We start from the raw sequence: 27,474 nt of genomic DNA, 5'->3' as shown, positions 1-27,474 counted from the left end.
TCCCTCCTACACAAAGCACATCTGATTAGAGACACTTTAATTGCTCTGTGCCTTGATGAGCAGAAGGAAAGGCCTTAGGATGCAGTTCTTGGGGTTTTTTTGTGATTCAGGGGATGCACAGCAGAGATCAAATCCAATTTCTGAGATTGTTGGAAATCAAATCCGATTGTTCCAAAAGGAACAAAACCCAGCCAGCTCCTCCTGGATCAGCCTGACCACGGATCTGTCACTGCTGGGAGATCCATCCTGGATCCATCCATCACCTGTCCTGCTGTGTTTTTATTTCCAGCCGCCCCCTCCAAGTGATCCAGGGCAGATTCCAGTGCTTTTATGTGTCAAAAACCAGAGAAAAAACAAAGCAGAGACCTGAGCTGTTTATTCCAAGCACAGCTTTGGGTGGAGTGAAGGACCTGGGAGAGTTTATAAAAATATTGCTGTGGTTTTGTGCCAGTTTGGGGTTAAATCTGTCTATAACCGTGGTGATCCTTGGAAACTCAAACCTTGGGGCTCTGTGAGCGAGCTGCTGTGGCTTTAACACAAACTGCTCAGTTCTTTTTGTTTTAATTTCAGAGAAAGGAGCAGCCCTGGACATGACTGATTACCCTGGTGACATTCATGACAGCTGGGGCAATAGGGGATGTTTGCATATTTTGTACATAATAAATACAACTTCTTTATTGTCACCAAGAAGGGACTGAGCTCCTTTAAATCTTCCTCATTCTTAATTTCCAGCTGATGAGGTGTTTTAATTACACAGGCCTGTTTGAGACAGCTCGTGGTGGAACTCCCAGTTCTGTGTGGACAGATGGGGAGCAAAAAACAGAATTATGGACTTGATGGGGAGGAATTCATCCTCTGCCTCCCTGTGGGAGAGGAGCTCTGCTGACTCAGAAGGGTGAAGGTTACAAACAAGTGCTGGAGTGGCAACAAGCACAGTTAGGTCTGAACTATTGTGTTGCTCATGCAAAAACAATCTGATGTATTTTTAGCTCGTGGATTCTGCTGGGAAGAAAAAAAAAAAATATAAATGTTTGAGGTGTCACCTTGGCAGCTTGATCACAGAAACCTGGCAAAAATTGGGATATTGAGTTATGGAAGGGTTAACTGAGACTGAGAAACTGTCAGGTTTATTTATCTGACATTTATATTTATTCTGACATTTTATTTCTCACAATAAAAGTGATTTGATTTTTGGGTTGTCTAAGACAAAATTCATAACAGTAAAACCCTAATTATTCTACTCTTTTAATCCAAGATGCTATTTCATTGTTTTGATTATCTGATATATCCATATTTATGACTCCAGAGTCCAAAGCTTTTTATTTCCTGGGCAGACACAACACAGGAACTCAAAACAAGACTCACACATACAAATATACACCAATATACATTTAAACAGTGCAGAAGAGGTAGTACCATTAATTAAGAAATACATAAAGAGCAGTAAAAATAATGAGACAATTCAGATCTGTCTTCATTGCACCCCTTTCAAGTATCACAAGAGGCTGCAGAGTGATTTATTCAGCATCAATCCAAATTTAAGTGTCCTGTGTTCTCTGATACGAAATTTACCTGGAATTTTGTTATTGGTGGCCTTCAGGTGAGTAGCTGAAGGGGACAGTAATTAATTTCAGTTCAGAAATTAAATTAGTAATTAATTTCAGGTCAGAAATTAAACATCATGGTTTGTTAACAGCTCAGAAAATGAGCTTTGAATTCGTTACCTACAGGAACCAGATTGTGCACCTCAGGATGGGAAATTAGGAATGAGCACCAAATATTTAACCTGATCTCTTTTTTTTTTTTGCTTTAAAAAAACCCAATTTCATGACTGAGTTTTGTTTTGGAGAATATATATATATATATGAAAGTGGATGGGTTTTATTGCTGCCCTGAAGAAAAACTCCAGCGTAGCCTTGAAGTTCTACTAAAGAACTGCAGAATTTAGGTTTTATGGGGGAATAAAAAACATCATGAACTTGATCTCTGTGGAAAGACAGAATGCTGAAAATATTAAAAAATAAAAATGAAAAGGCTCTAAGAGGCTTCCCAGTGCACATTTAGGAGCATCCAGGGAACCTCAGGTGCTCCAGAAGCTCCAAAGAACAGCAAAACTTGGAGCCACTGCTGAGCACAGAGCTGAGTTCTTCCAGAACTCCCCTGAGCTGGCTGATTATTCCTGAAGGGGTTTTTTTTTTGGGACTGAAAGCAGCTGAGAGGTTTTTGCTTTGTGAAAAGTGCTTTAGGGAAGAAGAAAAGGATTATCAGCTGTAGAGGGTTAAGAATAAAAAGCAAAATAGAGCTCAGTAAATGGATTTTGTATTTCCAAGGTGTATCTCTGCTCAGGGAGTGCATGCCAGGCAGATTCAGGAGTCCAGGGAATGTTATAGGGAAAGAGCAAGAAGAATTCAAATTTTTTTTTTGATTTTTTTGATTTTTTTTCCTCCAGATTTCCTGGTTTTTTTAAGCTCTGATGGGCCATCAGGTAAAATGAAATGAATCCAATGCAAACAGCCAGGCCACCAGCAGAGGGAAGATCCTGCAGGTAACGTTTATCTGATGCACTCCTCCTCAGAGGTGCAGGATGTGTCTTCTGTGCTCTCCTCCAAATCTGGCAGCTCGCCCCAGAGCAATACATTCACACCTGGTGGGAAGGAGACAAAGGAGGGGGGGGAAAAAAGAGATATTTTTGGATTCTGGCCTTATTTTTAAGTTGCACAACCGTCTATTTTGAGAGAAAATAATCCCTGCAAAACCCAGGGAGTCACGTTCGTGATGAATAAATCTATTTTTTATCTTACTTCAAAGTGATCTTGTGAGTGTTGCTGTTTATTTGGGTTTTTGTTTTTCAGCCCAATTCAGAGGATAAACCCCTGCCCACAGAAATATTTATATAACTGATTCAGGTTGATAACCCCCCTCCTGGATGATTTATTTGTGAACAGCATCGATCCGAGGCACAGGTGGCACTGCAAGGTTTGGGCAGGGAGTTTCCCTGGTGATTTCTGCATTCCTGAGGATCCAACCCTGCCAGACACTTGGCATCCCTCCCACCAGGATGCAGGAGCTGCAATTCCAGCTAAGGAGGGCTCAGGGAGGGTCAAAGTGACAACGTGACTCACCCAAAATAAAGAGATGCCCCTGGACAGCTGCCTGGCAGCCCAGTAAAGCCATCCCCACCACTATAAATAAACCTGTGTTTATACTGGTGACAGCCTTGCTGCAGAAAATCCTGATTTATGTGCGTGGAGGGGCAGCTTGAGAGCGATTTACACTGAAATCTTCATTCACTGCCTCCCCCATGAGTGGTTTTGCAGGTCAGGGATTTCATTCACCGCTGCCCCTCTTTGGGGGATGTGGCTTTGGCCATGTGGAGCCTGGTCAGGGTGGGTGAAGATCATGAAGGACAATGAGACATCAAGTCTCATTAAGGACTTTTGGGTTTGGGTTCTTTTTCCCTTTGATTGATTGATGAGAGGGAGGCAGTTTTCTCTTGTTTGGACTCAGTTGTTTATTTTTTCTTCTCAGCATTACAAGGTACAAGGAGTTATGTGCACTATGATAGAAAAGGGGTAAAATGGCCAACAAAGACCTTCAAGGTCTTTTATATGTCCATTTACCCAATTAACAGATGCTAACTAAGTTATTTTTCTTAGTGACCCAATGACCCAACACCTCTGTGCTGCACTATGACATTTTTTAACCAATCACTCACTACCACCCAAAAACCTCTAGAAGAACATGAAGAAAAAAGAAGAATTACAAGAGGCAACACCCCAAATCCTCCATCTTGTCTCCTGTTCTCTAAACTACTTTTTCACCCAGTGATTTAAGAAACTTTCTAACCTACACACTTACACTTTTCCTATCTAACCTTAGCATTTGTTTTCATGTACCACCATGAAAACACGCTCATGAATTTCAGATTATATGAACTTCAGTGTTTCCTTGAATCCTAGAACTAAGTATTAGAAACAAGAGCACACACTCTGTATCTCAGACTCCAACAGGTGGGGAGTTGGGATTTTAGGGAAAGGGAAGGAAACCAAGATGTTCCTCACCAGAAGGGTCCAGCCTGTTGATGCCAAACACGGCCTGGCTGTGGAATATCCAGAGGTGGCCGTTGTTGCAGGACAGCAGGCAGGGCTTGCAGGGACAAATCACGTGGTAGCCAACGATGTTCCCACTGGAAAAGGCAAGGGAAAGAGTGAGCCTGGGGAAAAGGGGGATCTTGGTGGCTTTTTCCAGCTCCAGTTAAAGAGCTCCAGTGCCAGACCATTATGTAACTTGACAGAGTTGAGGGAACAGGGTTAAACAAGTATCTTAAATATTTAGGGAACATCTGTTGGGAGTTGCAGAATATCTGGGTTTTAGATCTTTGGCACACAGGGAAGCGTTTAGTAACTTAAATTGTGTAAGCCAGGTTAGTTTACATACCAACAAAATGCTGGTGGATTTCTTTATTTGTTTTCCTTTGGGAGGCCAGTGATTGCAACCAGCAGAGGAGTTCCTCATGCTTAAAATCCACCTGTACACAAACACCGTGCACAGGAGGGTACCAGCAGCACGAGGGATGAAAGTGAGAATTATGGAATGGTTTGGGTTGGAAAGGACCGTAAATCTCATCCAGTTCCACCCCCTGCCACGGGCAGGGACATCTTCCACTGTCCCAGGGTGCTCCAACCTGGCCTTGGACACTTTAGGGATGGGGAAGGGGCAGTCACAGCTTCTCTGGGCCAGGTTATTGACCCTTATCAACTCTCCTCGACTGAATTCATAATAACCATTTATCCATTTTCATGTGTTCTGATGAGATATCTCTGCTTCTGTCTATAAACTAATATATTGTGTCCCTATCACAAACCCCCCCCAGCATCGTTCAAATCCGAGAAAGGTAAAAATCTTGATTAGGGAGCTGAAAGAATTCTCTCAGATAACTGTGAGCTATCTGAGAGTTGTTGTTTTCACCCCTAAATATCAGGCATTAATAAGGAGGATAAAAGAACTCCAAGAACTTCAGCGACAGCCTGTTCCATCTGCTCCCAACAACCCGATCTGCCAAGAGGATGTTCTATTAATTGGAATATGAGTAACTGCTTCTTGCTGGGGCTTTATTCACAGAGATATCTCAGTGTTGAGGCAGACATTTCATGGGGCAGGTGGCCCACAAGCCTTCAGGAGGCTCAATCCACCCGACAGCATCGTCACATTTCCAGCGGGGACTCGCACAGAAATACCCTGGCAGCCTTGCCCAGGGGCAGAGGGGCTGAGTTTGTCCCCAGCAGCACGAAATGTGCACCAGGGAACACAATCTGTTCCTCCATCCCCTCCCTCCTGAGCTGCGGGAGGTGACAGCGAGGAGGGGACACGGGGCTGGGACACGTCAGTGCCACCGGCTGCGCCCTCACCACTTCAAACAGGCGATGTTCTTCAGCTTGCACTTGCAGATTTCCGTGAAGTAGCAGCTCCCGATGAAATCCACGGTTCTGGAGGAAGGAAATGAGCAGAAGTTTTAGGGCTGTGGTGGTCACAGCCTCGCTGGGGGGAAGTCACAGCAGAGCGATGCTGCCGCTGGTCCTGCGTGGTTTAAACCTCCCGAGGCCACACGGTTCTGTTTTCCTTTTGACTCTCAGCCCTGCTCATATGGAAACTTTAATAAGACAGCCACGTGACATTGCACGAGTACCAAAAATCCCCTTAAAGCAGCCCAAAAAAGCAGAGCTTGCCTTGGTACTCAGAGGCTCCCGGGCTCTGTCAGAACCCTGATTAGGGACATCACCCCAGCTCAGAAGCAGAACAATATCTCAGAGGCTGGGATGTTTAAACCCAAACCTTTGATTCCTTATCTCCTCTCCAACCCATACTTTCTGATTACCATGTCATTTCACAACCTGATTTCCTTACTATTCAAATCTCGCTCTGGGAAAGCAGCTCTGAGCCGAGCTGCGGGAGAGTCCTGGCAGCAGTGACAGATCAGGTTTGTTCTGTTTGCGGATCTTTATTTCAAATTCTAATCTTCGCTTCGGAAAGGAGCGGGAGGAGCTTCCCGTGGCTGCTGAGCCTGTGTCACCCCGACTGATGGATTAAATCGGAGCTGGGATTTGCCCTGGACGGGACATCCTCGCTTTTTGCCGTCCTGCCGCGGGTTCCCCGGGGCTGGGGATGTAGGGATGGGGTGAACCGCGTTCTGCGGGGCTGTTCTCCCGGTGTCAGCGGGTTCTGGAGTGATGCTGAGAACCGCCGGGGCTGACAGGACCCGTCCTCCGTGGGATCCACCCTTTCCCCGTTCCCAGCGCTTACCCCGAGGGCGGGATGTCGGTGGAGTAGAGGTGGGTGTCGGTGTCCGCCAGCAGCACGGCCTGCATGCCCCGCCAGCTCAGCACCTGCCGGCAGAACCGGCAGCACAGCACGCTCACACACCGGTCCTCGAAGGTGCAGCCGGAGGCGGACATGGCGGGTGGGACCGTGGTCCCGATCCTGTCCCGATCCTGTCCCGATCCTGTCCCGATGCTGTACCGGTCCCTGTGCCGGTCCCTGTGCCGGTCCCTGTGCCGGTCCCGATCCCGATCCCGATCCCGGTTCCGGTCCCGGTCCGGCGCCAACGGCCACGCTCCCACCTGTCAGTTTGAATTCCCGACCGCGCCCTCCCATTGGGCGCCGCAGGCCACGCCCACTCATTGAAAAATCCGGTGGCACCACCCCTGCCGTCTGGCTATTGGCGGAAACGCGCGCCTCGTCTCGCTGTTATTGGTTGGATTTGCTGTCACTCACATTGTCGTCCCGCCCCTTCGCCGCGCTCGGCCGGCGGGGCGGTGTCACGGGCGCCAAGCGGCGGGAAGAGAGGGCGGGCTCATCTTGGTGACTGCGCTGTCTGATTGGTTACCGCGCCTGTCGCTCACGCCTAGCTCTCCGCGCCCATTGGCCGAGACGCTGGGCGGGGCGGGGCGGCGGCGGGCCGGTGCGGGGGACCGGGCGGCGGGCGCCAGGGGCCGGAGGACGCCCGGCTGTGGGAGGCGGCTCCGCAGTGCCCAGGTAATCGTCCCGCCCGCCCGCCCGACCCCCGGCCCTCCCGTGCCACCCCCGGCGGGCCGCGGGCAGCCCTCCGCCGCTGGCCCCGCCGCCTCCCCGGCGCCCCGAGCCGCGTCCCCCCTGCCCCGGCCCCCCCCGGGACCCCCCCACGCTTCCTTTCCCCGCCGCCCGCATTGTTCTTCCCGGGCGGGATGCGGATCCGGCGGGTGCCGTGTTTATTTATTTCTTCCTCCCATACGCGCATCTTCCGCGGGGGGCTCCGGCCGCTGCCCACCCTCCTTCCCCCCCTCCCCCAAAAAAAGGGGGAAGAAATACAAATTGTAAAGAAAAGACGGGGGAAAAGTTGTGTCCCGCCCTGCACAGCGGGCGCTGGAACAAACCCTAAATCACCCCCGCAGAAAAAAAATAAAAAAAAAGGCGAAAAGGGAGAAGCTGCGGGCGGAGCCGCCCGGCGGGGGCGCGCCCGGTGTGCCCGGGGCTGCGGGGCCGAGCCCGAGGTCAGCGGGGGATGCTGCGGGGCCCGGCAGCCCCCAGACCCCCGGGAGCCGCTCCCCGAGGAGCTCCTGCTTCCCCAAGGAGCCCCCTTCCCCCCGGGAGCCGCTCCCCAAATTCTCCCCCGGGACCTGCCCCCCAAATTAACCCCGCGGGAGCCGCATCCCAAAGGAGCCGCTGCTCCCCGAAGCATCCCCTGTTCCCCGGGGAGCCGCACCCCAAATCACCCCACGGGACTCTCTCCCTAAATCATTTCCCCCCGGTTTCCCGGGACCTGCACCCCAAATTATCCCCGGTATGTGCCCCGGTCCCCGGTGTAGGCGTGTTCCCTCGGGCACCTGGCCGGGCTGCAGTCGGAACCTCCCGCTGCTGCTGCTGCTGCTCAAAGGACGATTTGCAATGTCAGGGTGTCAGGGCAGCTTTGCTTCCCATCACAAATTTGGGCTGCGAGCAGTCATTTTCTAAATATATAAATATATATATATTGTTATTATTGTTATTATTATTTGTATTTGCAGGCAAAGCAAACCAAAGCTGCTTCTCCTCTGTTGCTGCTCTCGTTTGGGATTTGATTTGCATCATCTCTGAGCCCATTAAAAGAAATAAATAAGAGAAGAGGAGTGAAAAAAAGACGAAAAAAAAAAAAGGGCAAACCAAACCCACACAAAACATGTGCGGAAGGACTTCCACTCCCTGGCTGTGCTATTGAGGATCAGGAAGAGCCTTTGGGGGCTGCAGGATCTCGCTAGGCTGATGCTGCTGCTCAAGGATTTGGTGCAGGGAGACAAAACTGCTGCCTCTTCCATCCGCTGATCTCAACATCTGCATTTTCCTGCTGCTGTGCTCCCTCTCACACCCTCTCTCCATGGACTGATTTTTTGATTTTTTTTTTTTCCCTATTTGCGGGGGGGGGGGGAGGGAAGGACGAGTGGAGAGCCAAGGCATCGTGCTGAGAGGAGCAAAAATTGCCTTTTTATATCTCGTGTTCTGGTGGATCCCTTTCGAGGTTATTCAGCTTTTTGGAAAAGAAAACATGACGTCGCCAGCAAAATTCAAAAAGGATAAGGAGATCATAGCTGAATATGACACTCAAGTTAAAGGTAAGGAAGGGTTTTATTTCCATCCCTTCATTGCGAGCCTGCCTGGCGATTGTAGGAGTTTGCAGTGGATGTTTGGGTGGGGAAGAGGAAAATCATTTGCAGATTGCCTGGAATTTGCAGGGTTTTTTTGGGAATACAAAGCTGGGTCGGGTTTGTAGTGCTGTGTCTGTCCCTATGGGGTAATTCCTGCTTTGGTGGTGCCGTTTTTAAGGTACCACAGCGAGAGCTTTTTTTTTATTTTTTATATGGAATACTCCCATTTTTGAGTTCGGGGAGATCCATCTTTTTCCTGCCTGCCGTTCCGAGAGACGGCTTTGCATGTGAAATATGAGAGGCAGGGAATTGCTTTTTAATCCTCCGCCTGTCATGGGAATCTTTGAACAATCTGTGCAGTGTCAGAGGAGCATATTTCCACTGCTGCTGATGGGGGACTGTGCTCCAGGGTCCTTGGGAAAGCTATTTGTGCTAGAAACTTCCATTATTCAGGATTTTTTTGCTTGGTGAGTCTGTAATATTCCCTGCTTTTCCTTGCCGTGCTGGAGTGTAACACCTCGAGGCTGCGGTGTGGGTGTGGGTGTACACACACACACAGAGAAATGCACACTCTCAGAAATGAATAAAAACTCCTGCAGCAGCGTTATTCCCACCATCACAGGGAATAATAAACACGTTTAAACAGTGGGGTTTGCAGTGACCCTGCAAGGCTCCTGCAGAATTCAGCTGGCTGGGTTTCAGGCCATCATGTGCCCTAGGTTAAAAAAAATATATAATAAAAAAAAAAAAAATAAAAAGGTTGGTGAAATACCCCCCTGAGCTGCTTATTTTTGACAAGTTTTTAGGATAAAACGTATTTAAAAGCATAATTAGGGCTTGTGCATGGCTTGATACATGGCTGTTAGGAAGTTTTGAGATTCAGTGATTTATCTAATTGGTTAAAACTTGCTTGGTATGCTCAGAGCATGCAGGAAAGATGGCCTTCGGGCAGGGTTGATTGAGTTAAATCAATGCAATTTGGAAAAAAAAAAAAAAAGCCAGATTTAAATCTGAGTAGGAAACCTAGATTAAAACTGACAATTAAGATATTGTTTTGCAATTAGGTGCTAGGTTATTTTTCCTGCTGGGGAGGGGGGGACTCTGCTTGTTGGTTGTAAGTCATTAAAACACCTTGTCCTACAAGGTATGTCCTACCCTGACCCCCAGTGCCCTGCACCTAGAAGAAGTTTGGGTACTTTTGTTGAAAAAATGCTTATTTGAACAAATATGAAGCTGTGTTAAGAGTTTATTTTGATTACTTATTTATTTTGTTTTAATATCCAGGTTCTTAAAGTTAGAAATGGAGAAGGGCGTGTTTCTCTTTTACTGGTTTAGTTTCTATTCCTGTTTTCGAGCTGTCTTTGGAACTGGGAATTGCAGTCAGTGTAAAATTAGAGGCTTGCAGGTTCTTTCATTATTTACCCCATCAAAATGTGCATGAAAGATGCGAGCTCGCAGTCACAATATTTGGGAATAACACGGAAACGAGGCTTTAGAATTAGCAAAGCGCATCCTCTCACCTCTCAGCTCTCGCATGAATTAGAAATCCTTCCCTTCCTTTTCAGACTGGAGAGGAAGAAAATGGGAAGACTCTTGCTGCCAGAACTCAGCTCATCTCTGGGGCTGTCAATTAATCCTGGAATGTGCTCCCAAAAGTGGGTTGTGATAGTGGCACACGGATTTTTTATTGCTTTTTTGGCCTTGTACAACATTGCTCACTCAGCCACGGAGGTTAAGGAGGCCGGAAGCGTGTGAGGGGATCAGGAGGAGCTGGGAGAAGGAGATTTCCTTCCTGAATTAGAGGGGAGGGCAGCGATGAGTTCGCCTCGGGATGCTCAGCCCGTCCCTGTCCCAGTTTGGCTCTCCCAGTGCGGGAATGGGGATGGAGGCGCTGCTCCATCTCCTTGGCTGGGAGGTGAAGAGGGGCCAGACAGCTCAGAAATGGCCAGGACAGCCCTGGCCCACATTCCCCACTTTATTTCAGAGAGGAGCTCCCCTTTTCCACCCAGCACTGACCTCTCAGGAGCTGCCTCCACAGTGGGCATCGTTGTCTTTAGGTACCAGCTCCAGGGGGAGGCTTTGCTCCTTTTAAAACCCCACAAACCATCCCGCAGATACCTCAGCTCTGAGCTGGATACTGCTGTGATTCCTTGGGGAATCTCTCAGCTCTGATTCCAGGGATGTGCAGCTCTCTCCATCACAAGGTGAGGTGGTGCTAAACCCATTGAAATCCACAAGTGTGGCGGTGCCTCATCACCAAACACGCCAAGGTTCTTATGGAAAGGTTTTGGTGGAAACAGCGTGGAAATGGTGTTAACTCTGTTTGAAATCTTTTTCCTGTGGCTGTGGGGGTGAGATGAATCACGTGTTGGCGTGCTACACGAACTGTGAGGTGGCATCTGCTCCTCTGATGAGAAAACTCGGATATTTTTTGCTGGCATTTAGAAACTTTCGGCATTTTTTGTGCTTCGCTCCACGCTGGGAACCGTGTTTAGAGGCTTGGTTTAAAACCCTTAATCCACAAACACCTCCTTAAGCACTTTAAATGATTGCTAATGGAATGATGGAGCTTTGTTTAAAAATTTAATAGCCTTAAGTGGTTAATCAGAAACTATTTAAAGAATGGCTTGATTAACAGATCATCATGATGCAAAATTTTTGATTTTCTGTTGCTGAATGAGCTCGGTGTTTTTAATTGAAGAAAGGGGCAGCAGGGCAAAGGATCATGGAATGGTTTGGGTTGGGAAGGATATTAAAGCTCATCTCATGGGCAGGGACACCTTCCACTGTCCCAGGCTGCTCCAAGCCCTGTCCAGCCTGGCCTTGGACACTCCCAGGGATGGGATGTGGATGAGTGAAACTTTCTGTTCTCCTGTCACCGTGAGCTTTAGGTGTTTGATGTCTCCCAACAGCGTCTTTTGGGTTGGAGGTGGCCCTTCCCGTGGGGAGGTAAACATTTGAATGAAATTAATCCCTGAAGTTGAAGATTTTTTTAACCAAAGTTACCGTACAGCGATCAGGGGGTGTGGAGGGAACGAGGGCTTCCTCCCTGCTGACCTGGCCACTCTGGTGGGTCCATCTGGAACCAGGCTGGACACAGCCTCGAGTTCTTGCTCTGAGCCTATAACTGACCACCAGAGGATGTGCTGGGCTGCCCAGTGGGCTCCAACATCTGGAGGTTCAGCTCCAAGCTGACCTTTCTGCAGAAGGGAATTAACCCACTGAGGTGCCCAGATTTTCCCCATCACCTGCGCCGACCTCGAGCCTTTCTCCGTTGCTTCCATGGTTTGTCCTCTCTGCTCCTGGAGAGACTCCTTGGAGTCTCCAGGGAAAAAGATTTCAAGCTTCTTTTTGAGGAAACTCAGGCATGAATCCATGTCAAGCGGTCGGAATTCTCCTGCCAGGACAACGTGGGGTGGGCAGGGGAGGGAAGCTGCTTTGATACCTCTCCATGCCATGTGCTCACGAAGCCTGGGAGCCCTGTGAAGCCGCAAAGTGAGATTCCGTGGGCTCCATATGGAGCCTTTGATATCTCAAGCTCGTCCCCTTGTCTGGATTGTCTCTCCCAATTCCTTTGTGCAAGTTGTGGTGAGGCAGAGATAATTAATTTGTGCTGTGTGTTCCATGTGAGATTGGGATGCTGCCTCTCTGTGCCCGAGCAAGCACTGTCAGGGTGTTTTTTGGTTTAATATATTAAATTGGAGTGTACACTTGCTGAGGAAAGAAAAGCCAGTGATTTATCTCTTAATTCTCCTTTTCTTTCTCCTCGTGTCCCACGAGAGCCTTATATTTAATTAGTTTGTATAAAGCTTCAGTAAATAGCTCCATGGTTTGAGCTGCAGAAATTTAATACTGACATTTTTTTACACAGCGAGGGCTCGTAAACCACTTCTGTCCTTGAGTAGTCGCTAGCAAAGGTTAAAATGCAGCTCTTGCAGATCTTGCAGCCCAGCCCAAAAAGTGCTAAAAATATGACAAATGGATGAGGTAATTTACAGCAGGAGCAAGCAGAGCCCAGAGGTGGCTGCGTGGTTGCTGAGCCGAGTTTGTCTTTGCTAAGGGAAGATTCCTGATAAGAACAACTTCAGGCAACCTCCCAGCTGCCATCACACTCAGGCTACTGAAATGTCTAAAATTTTCCCTTAAACCTCCCCAAAATGGCTGAAAAATTTGGGATAAGTCCCTTTTTCCTCTCTGCGTTGAACATCTGAGAGTGTGTTTGATCTGATTGTGATTTTTTGCCTTAAATGCTGTGTGGAAATCTCATTTGTATGGTCCATCTTCCCGAGGGATGCTCAGCATATTTAATCCTGGTGAACTCTCCTGACTGGTCCAGCCCTTCTGGGTGTGAAAGATTGCAGAAGTAGCTGTGACGGGGTCAGCAGCTGTAATTTGGGGGCTGGAAGGGGAAGTGTGATGCTTCTGGTGATGATTTGAACAAAAAACGAGCATTTCTCTCAATGGTTGCAGGGTTATTTTACAGAATAGTCTTCAGATTTTTAGATCAATGAGCTGAAATCGCTGTCATTTATTTCACTGCTGAACCCCGTGCACTTTGGGATTTTTCCGTGGTGTTGATGTTACACATAAATGTTGATTTTTCTTTTGTGTTCCTCTCCTGTTCAGGTCACCAGGTTGGTCCCCACACACTGTGACTGATCCTTGCACTGCTTGGGTGCTTTTAATACACCCTGTAAAGAGACTTTTCAGCCACTCACCCCAGTGTGGTTGAGGGAAACAGCCCCGAATTCTGATATTTTGACTCTGCACGCATTGGATTAACGTTCCCATTTAAAATGTAAAACTACCTTTTAAGGGGTTTTTGCAGTTAATCACAGCTCTGTGCCTGTAAGTGATTCCATTTGTTTGCAACAATGACTTGCTCCAAACTCAGGCTCTGGAATTGCTGTGGAATCATCTGGTTTTCTGCAGTTCCTGATAGTGCTAATCCCTTGAGTTTTGGAGCTGGATTGAGCCAGCCAAGCAGCCTTGGTGCCAAAAAAGGGGGAAGGGGGCGTTGGGAGACTGCCTTGATGTCCCAGCAATAGTTTGTGTTTTTGTGTCCAACTCCTGCTAATGGATTATTAATGAGGATGGAAAGAGGTGAAGGAATGCAGAGTCCGCCTTCTTACCTCTCCAGCTCCAAAATCCCTTTTTTTGCAGTTTCATCAGGTGTTGGAAGGCTGGAGACCAAAGCTGACCAAGCCACTCCATGCTCTGAAGTGCTGCAGCTCCCTCCAGAAGCAGAAGGAATTGCCAGTGTAACTCCAGTAGGATTCTATAAAAAGTTCACTGGTAATAGCCAGTTTTCCCTGACTCCCAGCTAAGGGACAGGACATTTTTCCTTAGCTCTAAATGATTTCCTTTCGTGGTGAGGTTATAAATTAGTATCTTTCCCTTTTCCTGTCAGTTAAAAGGTTTGACTCCTCTTTTATTCTTTTTTTAAATCCTTACTAAATTTTTTTTTTTTTTTTTGGCCATTTTGGGGATTTACTTGGAAGAATCTCTTTGCCTGGTCAACTTTTTTTCAGCTGTCGTTATGAAGAGTGAAAAATCTGAACCTTTGTTGAGATGGAAAGTATGTTCAAGCACATGTTCCCTTGAATGGCTTTCACTGTGCCATGCACAGTTGATATTCATTACTCACAACTTTATTTAGTTCATTTTTTTGGTACAACTTTCACAGATTTCATGGTTTCTCTCTGAGAATTCCTACAACATCACGGGTGTCTTGCTCTTGGAATGCTGTCAGTGCTTTGTAGGCGATGGAAGCAAATGCAGTTATGGGATTTATTGTGGGATAAAAGTGTGGAGGAAAAGGGGAGAAAGGGTCTTGACGTGGCAATAATTCCATCAGCACAGCCCAGCCTCCATTTCTACTTTCTCTGTCCCGTTTTATTCCTAAATTGCAATACTCCAGGAGGCAAAACAGCCTTCTTTCTGTGAAATCCCTGGGTATTGGTCACTGAAACTCTCCATGTGAAGTCAGAAACCGCATGGATGTAAAGTGAGGAAGCTCAACGGGTGTTTTTCCATCAAGATGCTGTAAATGGACTGGAACCATTTAAAACATTGTAATTTTTTTGCCGTCAGTGTAACTATTTGCTGTTGTTAAAGTCTTCTGACCCAGTTGTTTTGCTTTGAGTTTAATCACAGCTTCTCTGAAGGTGCTGTGGAAATTCTTCGGTCTTTAAGGGTTTCCAGCAATGCTTCACATTGCTTTGTGTGAAATGGGCTGAATTAGGCCAGGGGAGCTGCCTCATCCTGTGGCACATGAGCAGCTCCTGGCTTTTTGATTCTTGAGAAGGAGCCAAATAACCAGATTAACTCCAAACCCAGCGTGGATTTCAATCTCCAGCCCTGAACTGCTGCAGCAGGGCCAGTTGGTTGATCCTGCTACATCTGATGTTGGTTTTGTTGGGTTTTTTTTATTCCTTAAATCACTTTCCAGGAAGAGCTTCTTGGCTTCTTGCAAGCAGGGAAGGATTTTTGGTTTGTTTTTGTACCGCTGTCATTGGACGATGGCTTTCCTGCAGGGAGGAAACCACGGAACGATGCAATTTATAGATGGGGAGTGCTTGCACATTGAACCTACTTGAAATAACGAGTTGTTGCCTGGGAATGAATCTCTGAGTGTGTCTTGGGCCAGCAGTCCTGTCCCACTGCAGGACACGCTCTAAATTTGTGAATTGAGGTGGGGAAAAATTGGGAAATTCCACAACATCCATTTCTTTATGCAAGTTCACACCCTGGAGCAAGGCTCTTGCTGTTCTACTGCTCTGTGTGGTACCAAAACACATTTTATGTGATTCTGCTGCTTCTAGGAGAGCTAAACCCAGGAGTTATTCACATATTTCATTGTTTGTGTTAAAGCACAGGGAATTTTTTGGGATAGGATGATGTACTCAGGAAATTTCCACTCATCCACCAGGTGTGATTCCTCAGTCTGGGCAGGGATGTGGCAACCACGGGCAGCTGGCATGTGACAATTCTCCTCCTTCCACCCCAGATCCTCTGGGAAGGGCTGCAGGAGGCTGTGTCAAGTGTTTTCCTGGGAAATCACAGCTGTAAGGGGTGAACTCCTCCCCAGGCAATGCGTGGCACTGTGAATAACCATCTGTGAGTGGAAATGGATTTTGCTGCAGAGCTGATGCTCTTCCACCTTCCTGGGGAGCCAGAGCTGTATCTGTGTCTTTACAGTGCCTGTAAAGCAGAGTCAGGGAATTGTTTGGATGTGCCAAGATGCTGACAATCCCTTCCCTCTGGCAGGGCTGCTTTCCTGGCTGCAGCACTGGGCAAATCCATTATCAAAGTTCTGTTTAACTACCTATTTAGCTATTAATTTAATAGCTAAAATTAATAGGAATTAATTTAGTAATAGTAATAATAATTTATTAATTTAGCTTTATATTGTTTTTGTTATTGGTAAATGTACACTCAGACATAATGTGACCCATAAAGCAAATTATCATGGGCGTGAAACACGTCAAAATCTGAGGAAAGCACATCAATAAGAAGCAGCCATTGTTGCTGTAAGGGGAGGGAAAAAGTCTCAATTTTGGTTAATCTGTGCAGGGGATGGATGAATGAGTGGCAGTGACAGAGCAGAGTGTGGAGGTGCAGATCCCTGAGCAGCACTGGGAGGTTTTTTCCCCAGTGTTCGATAAGCAGCCACTCAGAAATTTAATAAATGAACATCCCTGTGAAGTGGTTTTGGAAAGCAGCCTGGCTTTGCTTTGCTCTCTTTAATGAATGTAACCCTTCCTAACTTTTCTTCTCTCCATCTGGTGAAGGAGGAAGAGGCTTCATCCCAGTTACCCTTTAATAAAACACCAGTAAGGCACCAGGATTTGTGCTGCTGGTGCCCGTGTGTGTCCCAGCTCCACGGGGAGGAACCCAGCGCTGCAGAGAGATGCTGAAATAGGAACAAAAGGCTTTGCCAGTAAAGGACTTTAAAGTGTGCAGCTGGAAAAGGGAGGGAGAGAGGAGGGAGAAATGCAGCACTACAAAGGTCACAGGATACACTGATGATGTTTGGATGGAAACTCAACTTGCTATGAATGAAGTTGTGCTCTCGTGTTTTCCCCCTGGAGCTGAATGTCTAAAAACTCTGGATACTCCTTGTCTAAAAACTCTGGATACTCCTTGTCTAAAAACTCTGGATACTCCTTGTCTAAAAACTCTGGATACTCCTTGTCTAAAAACTCTGGATACTCCTTGTTCTGTTTCTTTTTTCTTTCTTTTTTTTTTTTTGGCCTTTTCTTTTTTTGGTGCTTGTGAGTTATGCTGTAAAAATGAAAAAAAAATTTAAAAAAGAAAGGAAAAAGAGAGGATGGACAGCACCCACAGGCTGGGAGAGGCTTAAATAGTCTGAGCTCTGCCAGGTTCATCGGAGCTGTGACATTATTGGTTTCTGGTTATTTGCAAGGCAAAATTTTGTCTTTGTGAGGTTCCTTAGCAGGGAATTTGAGTTGGCAAAAATTGCTGTGCTGACCAGGGTTGTTGGATAAACTCAGAACTCAGGCTGTGCACCCCTTGGAGCCAACTTTTGGACCCCTTGAATGTTGATTCTATTTCCTGTGTGTGTGAAGGTTTGTTGCTGGTTGCTAAATTGCCTTTTCTCCCTCCTTATGCCATCCAGATTGCCTGGGATTGCTCTGAGGTTGGTTTGAACTTTTATCAATCCATATGTTAGTGTTACCTTCCATAATATGTTTAATTTCTGACTGTAATGATAAATTAATTTACACAAAAATAGAAAAGAAGTCCTTTTATTCAGGCCAGTTGCCTAATGCCAAACACATTTATAACCACTGTCTTCATTCTTAAGGAATTAATCTTAATTTTGGCTTAATGTCAAATTGTTTCCCCCATCACAGTGAATTTCATAGACTACAGCTGGGAAGGGCTTCTTTCATCCACTAATTCCCACTTTTCACACTTTCTCCCTGAAAATCTCGGCTAGAAAAGCTCCCCACCCAACCTGCCTGTGGAAATTCAGGTAGCAGTTTGGTTTCAGATTTAAATTGGGAAAAGATTCTGGCACTGGCCCCTCTGGAAAATCCCTCCAGGTAGAGCTTTCTTTTATGTCTTGAAAGCAGTGACAGCTTTTGGCAGGGAAGGGAGTGTTTTGGTTTGGTTTTTGTTGGGCCTTTTTGTTTGATTTTGTTCTGGAACTCCAAGCTATTTTCTGGTAAACACCCTGGAACTGTTGGCCATTCTTGCTGTGATTTATCCATTTGCTGCTTGGCTGCTCCCGACTCCTTGATTTTCTTGTCCTTCCTGAAATGAGAGGCTCAGAACTGAGATTCAAGGCTCCATCAGTATTTTGGGGAGGAACGAGACAAACCTAAATGGAGGTTTGGGAAATTCCACAATATCCCATATGGAGGGATGAGAACTGAAGTTGTTTTTGTGCTGCTGGAGGTTCCTCCAGAGCTCAGAATTCCACAATAAACACTGGCTGGGAGCTGGAGGAGCAGCTATAATTTTCTCCCAGCTCTGTTGCCTTTTCCAGCTCCCTCACATCGTTTGCAGTGGTTTTAGGATTAGGCTTCATGCAAATATTTCCCATTTCACCCCACCCTCTCCCAAACCCAGAGCAGCTCCACCAGCTGCCATGGTTGGGATGAAAGTGCTGCTCATTTGCTGTTACCTTTAATTGAAGGATTCTGCATCCTGGGGAAGGCTGGCTGTAAGAAGTTATTTAGATGTTGACTGTTTAAACACATTTATCAGTCCCAAAAGATCGATGCCTCTCCTTGCAAGGAGGAGGTTGCTTTGAGATCCTGCATGGAAAGTGCAGGGGATGGGAAGAGTAAGTAGATTTTTATTATTATTATTATTATTATTATTATTTTTTAAATGAAAGGCATCAGCATCCAGCCAGCCCTGCCTGGGCTGTGTTGTGGGGAGGTTGTGCTGTGTTGGCAGAATAACTTGGAGTCTTTGACAGTGATAGGACAAATCCAGCTCTTGAGAAGTACAAGGAAAACAGGTTCCTTTCCCTTCCCACCTCCTTTTTTTTTCATTTCTTCTTGCTGTGTGCCTTTCTAGAATCTGATTTTGTTAATAAAGCAAAGATTTCCCTGAAGTCTCACCGCTCCTGCTTGTGGCAATAACCCCAAAACTTGTTGCCCATTCACTTTTTTTAGAGCAAAATTCCTCATTTCTCTTACAGAGAGGTGTGGGGAAAGCACTTTTGGCTTTGTGTTTTTATCCACCAGTACGTGAAGTATTTATTTGTCTGGATTTGTTTGAAGTAGCCCAAACCCCATGTTCTTTTCAATACACTAAAGAGCTCTTCTGTATCATGCAATTCAAGATTTCTTGAAGTTTATTATTTATTTAATTAGTTTAATTTAATTTAAATTTAAATTAATTTAATTTAATTATTTAATTAGTTTATTATTGCATCACTTTCTAAATTTCACTTAACGTCTCTGCTTAGATTTTGGTCTTCCTTGCCTCTTAGTGTAAATGAAGGAGTTTATATATTGTATATAATAATTATAATTGAGAATTCTTGCATCTTTGATGCCTGAAAAACCCAAGAAACCCAAAAACCAGTGTTGTCTTCCGGAGAATTCCAATTCTGAAACTTCCTGTAGCACATTTTAAACTTTATAAACGTCATTTCTCACCTACCTTAAAGCTAAATAATCAAATAATTCGTGGGTATAACTGCATGTGTATTGTGCATGCAAAAAAAATTTGCTGTTTTCCTTCAAAATTAAATCCATTTTCATTTTGAAAAGATTATTTCTGATCATTGAAAGAGTGTCCAGTTGAAACCAGTCTTTGTTTCAGCTGTCAGAGCTTTGTGGGAGCTGTTTTTTTGCCTTGGCTGAGGACAGGGATCCTCCTGCCCTTGATCCAGATCTTTTTTTTGGGAGTCTGTGTTCTCTGGGTCGCTGAATTGGGGCTTTCAGCACATCTTGCTCAGCCATCGTGTTCCAAGCAGCCCAAAAGTAGGTGAGGAGATTAAATGGTAGTGAATTACTCGAAATGACCTAAATCAAGGTCTCTGGTGAGATTTATGGGATTCAGTTACACATCTTGAAACGTGTTGAGAGAACACTGAGCTTTTTTCTATCTTGTTTTTTTTTTATTTTGTGTGTCTGGCAGTGCAGCCTGCGTGGCTGGACAGGATGTGCCTCTTCTTTTCAAGAAAAATTACTTGGACAGAGGAGATAACTGCACAGCTCTTTTACTTTGTGCTATTTTATTTTTTTATTATTTATTTTTTTTTCCTCTTTGGGTTTTTTTGGAGGGGACAGAAGGACAAATCCCAGGGTGATGCTGGATGAGCCTGTCCAGCCTGCATCACCTGGACACAGGGGCAGGGGGATGCAGCTCATCCCTCAAATAAAACTTAACTGCAAAAAGCAATCAAAAACAACTCCAGGAATGAGTCAGAACTTTGTGCAGTCTGGAATCAGATTATCAGGAAGCTGAAATGTGTCTGCAGTTATCCCTTCCTTTGATTCCTTTCTCCATCCCCTTTTTTCCTCTCTCTGATCCCCGCTGTTTTGGGGATTAAGAAGGAAATAAACACTCCCCTGAAATCTCCCAACACAAACAATCAGGTTTGCTATTTTTAAGCGCCAGTTTTTTTGTGATTCTCCCAAAGTTCTTTTTTGCTCCACTGGGATTGAGTTTGAATGGCTGTTTTCTTTAAGTTTTATTTTTAGGAGTGGAAGGCTTGTGTGAACTTCAGTGCTGGCAGAGATACTGGTTTGCCAGTCCTGGATGTCGAATTTATATTTTAAAATCTCGAGATGTTTCAAGCTGCCAAGAAGAGAGGCCAGGTGAGAATGTGAAGGGTGCTCATTTTGCCACCTCCTGTACTGGGATTGTGTTGCCACTTCCCTACATCTGTGAGGAACCCTTGGTGTTGGAGCCAGCCCTCGCCCAGCTTGAGCCTTGGGAAGATTTTTAATTTAAACAGGAGGAAGTTTGTGACTGTTAAATGTATTTTTTGGGGTAGAACAAACACAACAAACCATTTGTGGGCTCCTTTCTTTGTTTCTTTGGAGTGTCCGTTCCTGGGGGATGGATTTTTGGGGGGTGTGTGAGGAAGAGGGGCTGTGCCAGAGCAATCAGAGGATTCCTTGTGCTGCACAGACATTCTCCTTATTTTTAGTGCCTGCTGCTGGGATTCCCTCCTGCTTTCTGAGCTGCTTGGCCCAGCCAGAGGAGGGGCAGAGCTGTAGAACACACAAGGAAGAAAACACAGAACAATTTGATATGTTGGAGGAAGGGGAGAAGCGTGTCAGGAGCAGACAGAAATCCTCTTTGCCTTGGCAGTAATTAGGCTGAACCTGAAATTTCAGCAAGTGCCTGGTTCCGTGGTGATTTCATTTCCTACGTGCTTGGTTTGAGGTCAGGCTGTTCATCCCAGCTTTTTCTGGGAGTTCTGTGCTGGTGGTGATACTTCTATTACTGATTAATAATGTGGTTACTCTTAATAAATTAATACTGCAGACTTCATGTCTTAATATTTTTTCTACACCTACTATTAACTTGCTGGTGTGGGGGTTTTATTTTTGGGTTAATTTTAGTTCTCTTGCTCAACCAGATGCAGATTTTGTGAGCATCAGTTCTGTTCATCCATTCAAGCCTTCAGAGAGTTGTAACAGCAAAGATTGGTTCTTCCCTAGAAAGGCTCAAAATGCCATTTAATACTCCAGGCTCATGGCTTGAACTCATCAAGCCACTTGTTAATGGCTTAATTGCTGTCATTTTGATTTGGATAGAGGTTGTTTTCAGTTTCCTCCTGTTGGCAGGGTTGTTGTAGATGAAGTCAGAAGTCCAGTGAACGCAGCAAGTAGAAGAGAATTCATCACTGCATTCATTTTTGAGGCTGTTTTTTCCCTTTGCTTGCTGAGGTGTTCCTCAATTATATTTTCTTCAGTACACCGTTCACATGCAGCAAACGGGGAAGAAGCAAAACCTGCTTTGGCACACGAGAACTCAGCGTGGATGACTCAACCTTCATCTTTTCTAGGTCCTGATTCAAATTCCTTCCCTGCTGGTAGCAGTGGAAATGTCACCAAATGTTCCCAGTGTTGGGAGGGCTGGGGGTGACTCCTGCCTCAGTGCTGCCAAAGGTGGTGGGCTCTGGCAGAGAAATGGGAGCCTGGATATGCAGAGTGGGAGGATGAATCACTTTTCTGCTCCTTTTGGACCCAAACTGGAGCCAGGAGGAGCTTTTGGCTCAGTGCAGCTGAAGATAGAAGGAGAAATCCTTCCTTGGATTTACAGATGTCTCACGAGCACCGAGGTGCTGATGGGGCTCCTGGGGCTTGAGTAACATGTTGTTTTTTTTTTAAAGGCTGATGTTTGTGTGACAATTACAAATCACAACAATTAATGTTTATAGGCATTGCCTGAGCCCATGGCTTTATTTTTTGTCAATGGGGTATCATTCACAAAGAATTACCAAGTCGTGCTGAGATGTGCAGCATCCCTGGGCGTTGCCATTTATTCCCAGCATGTGCCTACTGGGTTTGATATATTTGGATTTCTTTGCAAGTGATAGAGGTTAGCTGGTGTTTAGTTCTTGGAAAGCAGAGTGGCTGCTGATTTCAGCTCCTTGCCCTGGGGATTTGTGATTCATGCAGTACCTGTTGTCTGTATCAGGAATGGTGCTGGATCAGTGGGATTTTAATAAGTCAAGGTAATTCAGGAAATCCAATGGAAAATTGACCCTCAGTATTTCAAACCCCAGGAGTGTGCCAGAGGAGCACCTGAATGAGCTCTGTACAGCCCCAGGTACAGGGAATTCAATGGAATTACCTCTGTACAGGGAATTCAATGGAAAATTCAGGTAATTCAGTGGAAAATCACTGGATTGTGGCTCAGTGCAGCCACACTTGGCGCAGCATAACTGGGACATATTTATTGTGAGAGGATAAGTTCACTGTGCATCTCTGTAAATCCCTGTGCCTTTGTCTATCAGGGATTGTCTTTAAAACCTTACCCAGGCTGGAAATGGAGCTGGCCTGGAGGTAACGTCGTGTTGGGAAGGTGGCACTTCATGGTGGGGATGGTCACAGCCCGGACTCGATGATCCTGGAGGTCTTTTCCAAGCTGAATCCTGTGAAGGAGCTGCCTCATGGACCTGCTGCTTGTCCTGTGCATCTCTCCACACCTGCACTGGTGTTTTTTTGTCTCAGCAAGTTTTCCTCTCCTGTTGTTTTTAATCACAAACTCCACCCCACACCGAGCGGGCAGCGCTTTAAAATCCACAATCTCAAGACTGCCTTGGCTCAGACTTCCCAGCCCGCGCTGACATCCAAGGAGAAGCTGGTTTAGGCTTTAAATAGCTCTGGCAGGGAGGTGGACAGGAGCACACAATGTGGCCGTGGAGCTCCGGGCTATTCTTGGCGGACAATGGCCGGAACGAAAAGCCGCGGCTGCTGCAGCACGTTGGGGCCATTGTGTGCTGTGATGTTTTTAATTCTGAGAGCCACGGCTCCTCCAGGATCTTCTCCTCTTGTTGGAGACCTCTCACTGTTTTTCTTTTCCTGGGGAGAGTGGAGGTTCTGAAAGGAAATGGCTCCTGAGAGGAGACCCCAGCGTGGCACATGAAGAGCGGCCTTGTCATCTGTCGCTGACGCAATTTTGAAAAGAGGGAACTGAAATCTCTTGAGGAAAGAATTTTCTGTTCTATTTTGAGCGTGTTGTGAAATCAACGAAAGCACAAGCTGGTGTTAAATGGATGTTGAGGTGTTTGTGGATGCTGCAGCAGGGATGGATGTGTGTGGTGGTGTGGGGAGCGCGTCCATCGGGCGCTTTGGGTTGGAGCCCTCCTGTTGATATCTGAAATCCTCCCTACAAAGGACAGGTGGCAGAAGCAGTTTCTCTTCCAGCTTTATTTTTAAGGGCAGAGCTTTCTGCGAGGAAGCTGCCACATGCTTCTGCTTCCAGTGGCTGCCACAGGGGAAGCAGCTGCTGTCACCAGGCACCTCCACTCCTTCCTCTGCAGCCTCTCGAGTTCGAGTTTGAGGGAGATAATTTGCATTGCTGAGCGCTGTGGCTGATGCAAGCTGCAAGTGTGGAGCTGTTTGTGTGAGCCCAGTCCTTCTGTCCACCACCTGCAAGGCTGCTCAGTGTCACCGTGCCTAAAAATGAAGATTTTCAGGTTGGGGAACTGGAGAGGATCAGGCTGTCTTCAGATTGATTGGCTTGACTTCCTTCCCATGCGGTGGTTTCTTAGCTACACTTGAGGAGATGAAAAGCTGGACATCCTGTTCTAGGGAGGTTTTACCCCTCTGGTTTGCTGTCTGGGTTACTTGGATGCAGGAATGCTGCAAGGATGGATGCCTTATGCTTATCTCATTAATTCCCAGTCCAGCAGTGAGCACTTCCAGCCACGCTGAGGGACAGCCAAGTGTACCCTGTGAAATGCAGGGGGTTTTCTGAAAATTCATTTTAGTCTCCCCTGGCTGCTGCAGCATGTGGAATTCAGGACTTTTAAAGCTTGCACCCTGACTCTCTCTTGCTGCAGAGCATCTGCACTTGCTGCGTAATCCACGTTCTTCAGGCAAATGATTGTGTCCAGGGTTTGTTGGTGCTTTTTTAAACCATAATTTAATTCCTTTTTAATTACAGCATCCTCTGCAGATGTTGGAGCGCCATAAAAATGAAATGTGGAAACGAATGCAGAGTTGTCATGGCTTGCTCCAGATTCTGGGTAGTAATTAAGCTGTCGGGGAGTAGTGGAAAGTTCGTCTGCTTTATCTGTGTGTCCTTTGGCAAATGACCTCTGGGCTCGTTAATGGGAAAGGCAAATGTGCAACGAGCTGGATCCAGTGCCTTGGCTGGATCAGCGTGTCTGCTTTGGCAGATAAAGGATAAAAACTCCCCTGGATAATCAAGTCCAAGATTTGGGGGGGTTATTTAATAGCTGGAGCCATTGCTGATTGCTATCGGGGCAAATTGAGGTAGAAATGAGCAAGAATACCCAGATCTGAGTGGTTTTTGCTTTCTGGTTGGTCACAGGGAACAGCAGCACGCTGTCGGTGCTGGGGGATTGCTGGTGTAACTGGGAGCAACTGGTGCATGGGCCAGGCAGGTCCAGAGCTGGCTGAAGGGGACAGGAGCAGCTCTCAGAGCTGCCAGTGATGCTTTGATATCTCTGGAGATATCTCTGATATCTCTGGGGACAGCTCAGGGCTGCCTGGAACCCCCCAGTGCACTCTCTGCTCTTGGGTTTTATGGCTGGAGCTGCAAGGTGAAAAGACAAGCCAGAAGTGGATCCCAGAAGGATCCACATTTCCTCCCCTCTGTCTGCTTTTAAAGATTTTTTATTTTTTCTTTCTAACACGTTCAGCAGATCGTTTTGTGTAATCCTGTCTGGCAATTTGTTTCAAGATTCTGGGTTGGTTTTTTTTTTTTCTTAAAGCTCTTGTCTGAATGTTTTGTCCAGATGGTCTCAGTGTGAGTCAGACTGGAAGGTGCAGTGGCTTGCTTTGATAAGGTTACTCTGTTTGGAGAGTTGATGGCTTTATAGGAGTGAAAAAACAGATCTCTCATGTTAATGGGAAATTACCATTCAGGCTTTTAAAAAACAAAAATAGGACCAGAGCAGCTGAAGCTTTCACTGCTCATTTCCCTCTGTAAGTTATTCTGATGTTCCTGTGAAAGTGTTGGATTTTAAATGGTGATAACAAACCCATCTGTCCTGGCTCTTCACAGGAATGTCTCTGCACAGTAAAGGTCCGCCACCATGAGAATTTACAAATGTCAATCACAGCTTAATGGCATCAATGATTTATACACCTAACGAGCAATAAGAGTTAATGAAATGTCGTGTATTGATAATTCATAATTCAGCCATGCCAATAACTGGATTTCCTAAGTTATCTGAGATGTTGTCAGCGTATAAATCAAATTTAAATAAGTTTTATTGAAAGTTACACGTGTAACTTTATCAATGGTGGTTTTACTACACCATTTATTTGTGTGTTCAGTATTGCTAAGATAATATTTTTAGACCTCCCTGACACAGGCTTTTGCCAAGTATAGATATTTCCAATAAAACCCCTATTACTTATTACTATTATTAATATTATATTAATAGATATATATAATATATATTATTAATTATTACTACTTATTATTAATACTATTAAACCCAAACAAAATGCTGCATTATTTTTGGTGTATTAATGAGCTTGAGAAACATGGATATTCTGGGGTTGGTTGAACCTCTGGAGGAAGTTTCCTTTTTCTACCTCAGTGGGTTTTTTTCTCAAGGAGGATGGAGAAAGTTCCCTTGCTAAGCTGCCCCTGAATTTGCCCCCAGCTCCTTCAGGGGCTCCTCTGCCCCATGGCTGGGGCTTCAAAAATGCTCAGGGTAAATAAATCACACCCATTGCAGCTTCCTCCTGTCCCAGTGGCTTTGAGAAATCTCAATTTAATCCTGCCCATGAGCAGAATGGGCTTTAAGGTCCCTTCCACCCCAGCCTGGGGTTCTGTGACTCCTAAATTTGGAATTTTTTTTTTTTTTAATTATTTTTTTTTAAGTGATGTTTTCTAGGGACCAAACTGTGCTGGTGTAGTGACACCAAGCAAGTGAAAAATGAAGTGAGTTAATCAGGGCTCAGGTCAAGCTTGACCTGTGCAGAGGAGACCCAAAGCAGTCCTTTTCCTGCCAGGCTCAGCCTGAATGGAAAATACAGTGCACAGTGCTTAATTTCAGGGAATACTGTGTCGACTCTGTGATCCAGCTGATGCTGGGAATCCAGATTAATCCCTGGATCTGTGTCTCATACTCTGGCTTCAAATTATTCCAAGTTTCATTTATATAAATATGTATAAAACATGGGGATTTTTTTCCCCTTTGACACCTAGTGCATGGCTGCAATTTGTGTGGTGGGTTGCACCTGAGTTTCTTTGGAAAAATCTTTTTTTGGAAACTAGGTGATTTTTTTTTCCCCAGGGGACCTAGGATGGGATCAGAGAGGAAAAGAAAAAAATTCAGATGAAGACTTTAATTTTATTGTAGAAGTTACTACTGTGCAAAGACTGGGCAGAGCCCTGTGTATCTTCCAAACAGTCTATGTAGTAAAGTCTTTTATTGAACCTTGAGTCATTTATTGTAAATGCTGGAGCAATTCAAATGGTTTCTAAATGATAAAGCACATGTGTGTGTGTAAAAAGGAGGACCTGAATTTTAATGTCTGTTCTCTGACAAAGGCTTATGAAAAATAAGCATCTCCTTCTTCTGGCTCTGGTCTAAGCTGTGCTGATTAATGGGTGTTGCTGGAGCTGACAATGAACTGATAGAAAAATGATGATTCACATAATTCGAGCTTTGCAGGCTCTGTCAAATATTCATTTCTTCCTTTACAAGAGGTGCTGTGGAGTAAAATGTGAGTTCCTTTTGAGACAGCAGTGCTGCACTTACACAGCTGAATATTTATACCTGAAGGAATTAGTCCTGTGGATTGGATAGGAAAATCCTGCTTGGGATAGCTTTGCTTTCATTGAGTATTCCTGGTGCAAACTCCTTTGGAATGTGAACAGGCTGAGCCAGAGAGCAACAGGGAGACTGGAGTGCTTTTTTGTTTTTTAACATAAATGTGTTTTGTGGTTTTCAATTAGGCTTCTGTCTGGCTTTTAGGTGTGTTCTATCTGAATTAAAACAATGCTCCAATTTGATTTCTTATGCAAACAGTTAAGACTGATTTATCATGGCTGAAGGAGGAGTTCCTTTGATTTTACGGGGTGTTTTAATGGCAGGTGTTGGTGGGGAAAATGAGAGGCTGCTCTGGAGGAAACCAGCTCTGTCATCATTGCCCACTGGTAC

At 45.6% G+C, this 27,474-nt stretch overlaps 2 protein-coding genes across 4 annotated transcripts in view; one reads left to right on the top strand and one right to left on the bottom strand.

The window, feature by feature from the left end:
• Positions 1-1,160: 1,160 nt before the first annotated feature.
• On the bottom strand, positions 1,161-6,619 carry RUMY1 (regulator of UNG2 and MKLN1 interacting yippee protein 1). The gene is made up of 4 exons (XM_005529325.3): positions 6,301-6,619; positions 5,409-5,486; positions 4,062-4,186; positions 1,161-2,644 (listed from the first exon to the last, which is right to left on the bottom strand). The coding sequence occupies exons 1-4, from the start codon at positions 6,450-6,452 to the stop codon at positions 2,553-2,555; spliced, it is 447 nt and encodes a 148-aa protein (XP_005529382.1). The 5' UTR covers positions 6,453-6,619; the 3' UTR covers positions 1,161-2,552.
• A 340-nt stretch (positions 6,620-6,959) lies between these two features.
• The window catches only part of SRGAP2 (SLIT-ROBO Rho GTPase activating protein 2), a 102,877-nt gene continuing 82,362 nt past the window's right edge, over positions 6,960-27,474 (top strand). For 2 of the 3 annotated variants that reach the window (XM_088066955.1, XM_014258167.2), the window contains exons 1-2: positions 6,960-7,032; positions 8,040-8,621. In XM_088066955.1, coding sequence (XP_087923081.1) covers positions 8,555-8,621 — 67 coding nt within the window. In that variant the 5' untranslated portion in view covers positions 6,960-7,032; positions 8,040-8,554. Of the gene's footprint in view, positions 7,033-7,678; positions 7,817-8,039; positions 8,622-27,474 lie in introns of those variants that run through there. The other variant, XM_014258168.2, reaches the window with a different exon arrangement.

This window comes from Pseudopodoces humilis, chromosome 26, assembly GCF_049639895.1.
Source record: "Pseudopodoces humilis isolate 2021_Gansu_Grassland_sample_001 chromosome 26, ASM4963989v1, whole genome shotgun sequence".
Lineage (NCBI taxonomy): Eukaryota > Metazoa > Chordata > Aves > Passeriformes > Paridae > Pseudopodoces > Pseudopodoces humilis.
Note: the sequence above shows the minus strand (reverse complement) of the source record. Positions and strands in the feature narration are given on the sequence as shown.